Source organism: Cebus imitator, unplaced genomic scaffold, assembly GCF_001604975.1.
Source record: "Cebus imitator isolate Cc_AM_T3 unplaced genomic scaffold, Cebus_imitator-1.0 Scaffold313, whole genome shotgun sequence".
NCBI classification, from domain to species: Eukaryota; Metazoa; Chordata; class Mammalia; order Primates; family Cebidae; genus Cebus; species Cebus imitator.
Window position 1 is genome coordinate 571,885 of NW_016107628.1, and position 8,223 is coordinate 580,107.

Consider the following 8,223-nt stretch of genomic DNA (forward strand, 5'->3'; position numbering starts at 1 on the left):
GGGGATTCCGTACACCCTACAGCTTCTTTTTCCCTCTCCCACCTTCCAGGACCCCTGGGCTGAGTCAGGTCCTCACTCTTTAGACCCCCACAGCACTTCACACATGCCTCTGCTTTAGCGCTTTTCGTGTTGTATTATGATTTGTTTATGCTTTCCTTGCCCACCTGAAAGCTTCTCAAGGACAAGCACTTGCCTTATTTAGCTTTATGTCCTCTCCCTCTGCTTAGTTCAGTGGATGGCGTGTAGCATGGCTCAATAAATATGTATTGAATTAATGAGAAGGATGGGGTAGGAGAAGAAGGTGGACTTAAAGGGTGGTACCAGATGGGAGACATTCATTCATTTGTTTGTTCTTTCATTCACACTTTACACATAAGGAACTTAGAGTCTAGTGGGGAAAATAGATATGCTAACTATGTCAGCACAATAGATAGGTTAAAAAGAGAGATCGCAGAGGGCTATGGGAACACAGAAAAGGTGCATCTAAATTAGATTGGAGAAAAAACTTAGGTTTTAAAAACTAAAACAGTGTGTTTATAAATAACCCGTAGATTGAATACGTTTGAAAATACATATGACTGCACAATAACGAAATACTACATATCAACCCCCATGGAATGTGGTAAAGTTGTACTTGGAGAGAAATACAGACCCTTAAACAGTAGAAGACAGAGGCTAGAAACTGATGAGCCGAACATGGAACTTAGGTAAGACCAGTCAGCACGTTTGCGTGCATCGGATCATCCCACCACTGTCCATCACAGTCAGTTGCCTTACCTGCGTCACTCCCTATCACTTCTTGAAGATTTTAGCTTCTGACACTGTTACTCTGGTATTACTTCTGTCCTTATTTTTGGAGATTGAAATGTCCGTGTTGATGATCCTTCCAATGCTGTGGTCTCACAGTTCCTTGATCTTCTCCTCCCATGATATTGTCCTCCACTCCCCACCTGGGCTGCTTCCTCCCGTCCTTAAACTCTAGATAGTATCCTTTCCAATACCTATGATTTCTCTGTAATTTCAAGCATCTTACTCTCTCTGACCACCATTTTTATAATTCCATCTTACTCTAGTGCCCTGGTTCCAACACTTCTCGGACCCCCTTAGACTTACGATCCTTTGATGACATATATTATATATTTGGTTATTATCTGTCCCCCATCCCACTCCACATCCCTAACTAGAAATGGTCTTGATCTCTCGACCTCTTGATCTGCCTGCCTCTGCCTCTCAAAGTGCTGAGATTACAGGCGTGAGCCACTGCGCCTGGCTGGTTTGCAGATTTTAAATCATATCATTTGAACTCTCATGGAGGGAGAGAGTATAACAGGAGAGCACACAGCATTTATTTCTGGGATAAAACCTAGGACAACAGAAATCGGCTCAGAAAAGTTGATATGACAAAGACTCCAAGGAGCCAAAGGACCCAGAAAGGCAGGGCCAGACAACAGACAGGAAGAGCCAACAGAGTGAGCCTGTGGTGAACAGAAGAGGATTTGCTGTTGTGGCTGGAGACTGAGGGCAAACGTGAGAACGCTCATACAGGACTGAACGAGAGATCAGCTGTCTGCTTCCCTTCTTCCCTCTTAAAACATTTGCTAGGCCCACTCTCCCCTGTCATTCTTACTCCTACCTTATCTCTTCTACTTACCCACTGCTGTCCGTAGCTGTCCTCCAAGTCATTCAAGAATTTATCTTCCCAGTAGAGGCGGATGCCCAGCAGATCAATAGGCCTAAAACCATTCTCAGCCATGATTACAAAGTAGGTGAAGAATCCAGCCACAGCCTGGATCATCCCTGTGGATGACAGAGTTGCAGGACAGGGAAACCTGATTCAGAGAAGGGTGGCTGCAAAAGGCAGGCCAGGAGAGGGTTGGGGGCTGGGACTTGCTTCTAGCTGGGCTGGTGTGTGTCTGGAGGGTAATGTGGAAAAGTCTTGCCATCAGCCACCTGTGCCTGTCATCTCTGTGGGACTTCCCTTCAAGCCCTGACATTTGTTTCTGAACTCTGACCCAGAGTCAGCTTTGAATCACATAATCTTAAAACTAAATAGCGTTTTTGACGCCACTGATTCCCTCTCCCATTTTTTTTTTTTTTTTTTTTTTTTTTTTTTTTTCAGGATCTTATTTTTTTGCTCAGGCTGGAACGCAGTGGCACGATTACGGCTCACTGCAGCCTTGACTTCTTGGGCTCAGGTGTTCTCCCACGTCAGCCTCCTGAGAGCTGGGACTGGTGTGTGCCACCATGCCCAGCTAATTTTCATATTTTTTTGTAGAAGATGGGGTTTTGCCATGTCGTGCAGGCTGGTCTCGAACTCCTGGGCTTAAGTGATCTGTCCCCCGCAGCCTCCCAAAGTGCTGGGATTACAGGCGTGAGCCACCATGCCTGGCCTTCTCTCTCTATTGGTGAATGCTGGACTCCTCTCCCTTTCCTCTGTCATTTGGACACTCATCAAGTCCTGTCCTCTCACATCTCTACTGTCTGTCCTGGCCTCTTCCTTAGTCAAAACCTCTGTTCCATGCTTGGACCACAAGCAATATCTGATGTTAATGTTCGCCGACTAACTACGGAGCCGTGCACTGGGAAAGCACCTTGTGGACATAGATCCTCAAAACAATTCTATTATCTGTATGTCATAAGTGGGAAAACCGAAGCACAAAAACAGATTCAGTCATTATCCAGGGTCACATGGCTAGCAAGGGTGAAATGAGAGTCTAACACAAGTCTAACTCCTAAAGCTTTCCCCATGTGTTTTCTCCCCAAGATATTGGGATGATCTCTCTCTGCCTCTCTGTTTTTGAAACAGAGTTTTGCTCTTGTTGCCCAGGCAGGAGTGTGGTGGTATGATTTTGGCTCCCTGCAACCTCCGCCTCCCCGTTTCAAGCGATTCTCCTGCCTCAGCCTCCTGAGTAGCTGGGATTACAGGGATGTCTGCCACCACTCAGCTAATTTTTGTATTTTTAGTAGAGACGGGGTGTTTCACCATGTTGGCCAGGCTGGTCCCAAACTCCTGACCTCAGGTGATCTGCCACCTCAGCCTCCCAAAGTGTGGAGATTACAGGCATGAGCCACCGTGCCTGGTCCGTGATGATCTCTCTTGTCCCCAGTCTCTTACCTGCTCATCACTCACCCTATTTTCTCAAATACCATTGTACCTGGCAACTCAAGAACAAGGACTTCTACAGACTCTCAAGTGTCTGTCAAGGCTGACCCCAGCACAAATGATATTTGTGTCCACCGTCTTATTTCCACTGCTTTATAAAGACTAAGGGCTCAACCAACCTGGCTTATTCACACTTCTCTAACTGTGCCATATGAAATTCCCTACTCCTCTGGTCTCCCACACCTGACCATACACTTCCTAGTCTAAACCCCACCCTCCCACACCAAGTTTAAGTCCTAATTCCTGCGTAAGGCTTCTCTGGCTATCCTCATAATTGGTGAGCCTGCTTGCTTGGTAATCCTGTAACATGTTCTGTCTATACCCATTACTTGGCACTTGGAGATGCTGTCATGTTATGCATGTTTGTTCCTTTTGTACTGGACTGTAAGTCAAGGGCAGATCAGAGATGAGTGTTTCTTTGTGTTTTCAGGGCTTAGCACAGTTTGTTGCTGAGAAAATATCTCCCTGACTTCCAAGCTGAGATGGCTCACATTGCCAGGCAGGGGCAACCCCTCCCTTTCCCTCCACCCCTCATTCCTCTGGGCGCACCAATCTGTCCATAGGCCATGCTAATGAGACGGCGGTTCACCAGTTTATCCATCTTTGGGTTCCGTGGACGCCTCTTCATGATGTCGCTTTCAGCTGACTCATAAGCCAAGGAGATGGCAGGGACCTGGAGGATGGAGGGCGGGGATGACAGGGGTCACAAAGTTCAGAAGGAAACTCGGCAGTAATTCGACTCTACCCTTCTGTCTTGACTCAGCCTCAATCCATCTCTCAGGAGGTGTGAGAGCCGGCTCATAAGTGGGTTTGTCATGAGTTTTAGTAAGAGCTCCAGGCAGAAAGCAGGGAGCTCGGGAGGCAGGATTCTGGGAATCTCTTGCTCACCAGCTTGGACCTTACCATGTCAGTGCCGAGATCAATGCAGAGGATGGTTATGGTGCCCAGAGGCAGGGGTATACCCAGGATGATGAACACCAGGAAGGGGGTGATCTCTGGGATGTTGCTGGTCAGGGTATACATGATGGATTTCTTCAGGTTGTCAAAGATCAGGCGGCCTGGGGAGGAAGGTCAACCTTCTGTGAGAAGCCCTGGGAGAACAAACCTCCCTCAAACCAGCTCCGGGACAGAGAGGCCACCTCAAAGAAGTGTCACCATCCAGGAAAGGGTCTGGAGGTCCTGGACCTCAAAGGTCCCAGTGTTGTTTCTAAACTGTGTGCCTTTTAATTAGAGCTGTGCCCTGACTGTGTACTCTTTGTTCTTGGATTCACCATAGCTAACGTTATCTGATCTCTGAAAATGAGCAGGGTTGGGCCTGGTTAATCCTGCAGTGTCTGGGAATGCCAGTATAAAAGCCTTTACAAGATTAAGGCTGAAATGGAAAGAGCCGGGGCTTGGGACAGGCTTGTGTTCAAATCCCATCTTCTGCCGTAGCTCGCTGTGACCTTGGGTGCCCTGACCTCTGTGAGCTTCATTCCTCCTGCCTTGGAAGATTGCTGCGTCCATCCCCGACTGCCTTTTCAAAGATGGGAAACCCTCTCTGCACTTGCTGCTTGGTCTTTCCCATAGCACGTATCTCCTTTTAACATACCAAATACCTTACTTACTTTATTATCTGTCATCCCCCCTAGAAATGAAGTTACATGAGGGCAGGGATTTGTGTTGTTTGGTCCCCCTACTGTTGTATACCAGCATCAAGCCTAGTGCCTCCCACATAATCAGTATTCAAACGAACTTGCTGAACTGAATGGGTATAAAATACCAGGCAAAGTGTCAGGATTATACAAGGTTTCAATAAAATGGTAGCCATTGTTATGATGCGGATTGCCATATGTTTTAGTAAGAGAGCTCCAGGCAGAAAGCGGGGAGCCTGGAATGCAGAATTCTGGGTCTCTCCTGTTCTCCAGAGGGTATTCTCTTCAGAATTCTCTGGGAAAGAGGGTGTGTAATTGGGCTCATGCAGTCAAATCAGAGGTCAAGCTCTAGCTGATCCTGATGTGTCACCATTATTTAGGCGACAGGTTCCTTGGGGACCCTCCCAAAGACTGTGGCACATGGAATAGTCCCAGGGGTGTGGCTTCATCTTGGACTTGCTGTGGACCTACTTGAATTCCAGTGAGAGGACTATGAAGATATTATGTTACACCAGAGTCCCAGTCTCCTTGATAGGAAAATGAAATGAACAAAGTGGACTTTTCTCTGATCTCATCAAAAGAGTTTGCAGATAGTGATGTTCCATGTACCAGCTGATCTAATTTGCAAAATTTTGCCTTTCTTCTGAGCCCGTACAGGCTCATGGAGGTTGGATGATGGGAAAATGGAAAGAGGGGATATATATCAACCCCAACCTGAGTCCAAGGTTGAAGTCTCAACCCTGGGAACCCTACTTCCTCACCCTCCTCCACCCCCGTGACGATGGAGGCAAAGTTGTCGTCCAGCAGGATCATGTCGGCCGCCTGTTTAGAGACGTCAGAGCCAGAGATGCCCATGGCAATGCCAATGTCAGCCTTCTTCAGTGCTGGGGAGTCGTTCACCCCATCACCCGTCACGGCCACAATGGCTCCCTGAGGAAGTCCAGACAGAGGGAGTGAAAAATTTATTGCATCAGATCGAGAACGAGTCCCAAAGATCAGTTCAATTTCTGCATGCCTTGTTCCTAATGTAATCATGCTTGATCTAGGGCTCCCGTCCTTCTCCCAGTCCTCCTGAGATATTTAAACTCTCAGGGAGCCCCCAAATTGAAGGCCACCATGGGGGTTCAAGATAGGGTACTCCCTGGAGTCTCCTCTAGCCCAGCCCACATGTTCCTCTGCTTGGTTTGGAACCAGGCTAAGCCACAGGCTTTCTGCCAGCTTCCTCAGGGCTTTTTTTTTTTTTTTTTTTGAGATGGAGTTTTGCTCTTGTTGCCCAGGCTGGAGTGCAATGGCACGATCTCAGCTCACTGCAACCTCCACCTCTTGTGTTCAAGCAATTCTACTGCCTCAGCCTCCCGCATAGCTGGGGTTACAGACATGCGCCACCATGCCCAGCTAATTTTTTTTTGTACTTTTAGTAGAGATGGGGTTTCTCCATGTTGGTCAGGCTGGTCTTGAACTCCTGACCTCAGGTGATTTGCCTGCTCTGGCCTCCCAAAGTGCTGGGATGACAGGTGTGCGCCGCCACGCCCTTTCGGAGCTCCTTTTCCTTACCAGCCTCTGACATCCCTCCACAATGATGAGCTTCTGCTGAGGGGAGGTCCGAGCAAACACGATCTCAGTGTGGTTCCGAAGGATCTGGTCAAGCTGCTCTGAGTGTAGATCCTTTAGTTGTGAACCATGCACCACAATGGCTTTGGCATCCCTGAGGGAAAAGAACTTCAAAAGGCTAGTTTCGGGTGTTGAGAGTTCACCAGAGGTGTTGGTGCCAATCTTGACTATAGCTTCATTGTTTTGTTTGTTTTTGAGATGGAGTCTCATTCTGTCACCCAGGCTGGAGTGCAATGGCACAATCTCGGCTCACTGCGACCTCTGCCTCCCCGCACCCCTCCCCGGTTCAAGCGATTCTCTTGCCTCAGCCACGGTGCCCGGCTAATTTTTGTATTTTTTTTCTTTTTAGTAGAGACAGGGTTTCAACATCTTGGCCAGGCTGGTCTTGACCTCCTGACCTCGTGATCCACCTGCCTCAGCCTCCCAAAGTATTGGGATGACAGGCGTGAGCCACCACGCCTGGCCCTAGCTGCATCGTTTCTTCTTTCAACCTAGTATCTTCACTTGTCCCCAGCCCTATATTGTCCCCAAATTGACACATTCTATTCCTTCCCTCTACTTTTGCCAACCACTCCTCTGTTACCTCTTTCTTTGTCTTGCTTCCTTTGAAAACCCACTGACATATTCACTTTACTTTCCTAGTATGTTGTACTTTGTAATGTGTAAACCCCACACATCCTTGCTATTGAAGGAGACTCCAGGAACTTTAGTAAAGCGGCGTCTGGGTGGGGCAGGCTGGGGATGGAGGGAACTTGGCAGAGCTTGAGTTCTTCAGTGATCTCACCTGGGATTAACCTTGCTGACAGGGATCCTCAGCCGGGCAGCAACTTCCTCTGCTGTCTCGGTGTTTTCTGAGATGATGCCCACACGCTTGGCAATGGCCTCAGCTGTAATGGGATGATCTCCCGTTACCATGATCACCTGGGTTGGGAAGGGGAGGGAAGAGGAGCAGAATCATCTTCAGAGCCTGAATCCTTCATCTTTCTCCTCTAAGAACTGACAGATCACTGCTTTTTTCAACCAGGGTTTTAGTGGCTTATTCCCAAGAACTTGTGGTATAGACCAAAAACCATGCTACTGTGATTTCAACCCTTGGGAGTGGGTCAAGACTGTGAGATCATAAAACAGGACAGTTTGGCTCCTAGATTTACCAGGAATAAGCCAGGGATTTGACTATATTCAGAATTTAATTTAATTGCTCCAGAAGCTATTCTGCTTCCTTAAGTGCAAAGACAAACACCTACACATAGAACAAGTGGTAATAAAGGAATGTCTGGAATAATCCATCTGCCTAGCAAAATTTCTCTAAGGCCTAGCGCATTGAAATTCTCACTCTTCCTTGCTTCTTTCCGTGGCCTCACCCTGCCCCTTGATTTCAGCTTGGTGTTGGATACCTGGTACCTAGTCCTATCTCATTTCTACCCAAAGGTTCGTACGCATGCTGTGTGCTTTCATAGCATTCTGTTCTTCCACTGTTCTTCCCATATGTCAGTACGTGTCACACTTCTCTGTATAGTGATTGTTTATCTCTCTCCCCCACTGGACTGAGAGCTCTGCAAGGGTGGCTTCCTGGTAAAGTTTCCTGCTCTAGCACAGTGCCTAGCACATAGTAAGCCATCGATAAATAATTATGGAATGAAGGGATGGAGGAATAATCACTACCTGGAAACCACTGCACAAGGTTCCCGAGTCCCTCCCAGCACACATGGCCCAGACTGACCCCGGACACATTGCCAACAGTCACAGGTCTAACATAAAGCCAGTTCTTTAAGTTAGAGAGCACCTGGTTCTCCTCTTTTTTTTTTTTTTTTTTTT

The 8,223-nt window shown here is 47.6% G+C and overlaps 1 protein-coding gene across 1 annotated transcript in view; it reads right to left on the minus strand.

Annotated features, from left to right (window-relative positions):
- The window catches only part of LOC108286038 (sodium/potassium-transporting ATPase subunit alpha-4), a 42,014-nt gene that overhangs the window by 5,093 nt on the left and 28,698 nt on the right, over nucleotides 1-8,223 (minus strand). Inside the window, exons 13-18 of the mRNA XM_017503640.2 lie at nucleotides 7,193-7,329; nucleotides 6,352-6,502; nucleotides 5,559-5,727; nucleotides 4,067-4,221; nucleotides 3,713-3,836; nucleotides 1,652-1,797 (exon numbers count right to left, since the gene is read on the minus strand). Of these exons, the coding sequence (XP_017359129.1) occupies nucleotides 1,652-1,797; nucleotides 3,713-3,836; nucleotides 4,067-4,221; nucleotides 5,559-5,727; nucleotides 6,352-6,502; nucleotides 7,193-7,329 (882 nt within the window). The remainder of the gene's footprint in view (nucleotides 1-1,651; nucleotides 1,798-3,712; nucleotides 3,837-4,066; nucleotides 4,222-5,558; nucleotides 5,728-6,351; nucleotides 6,503-7,192; nucleotides 7,330-8,223) is intronic.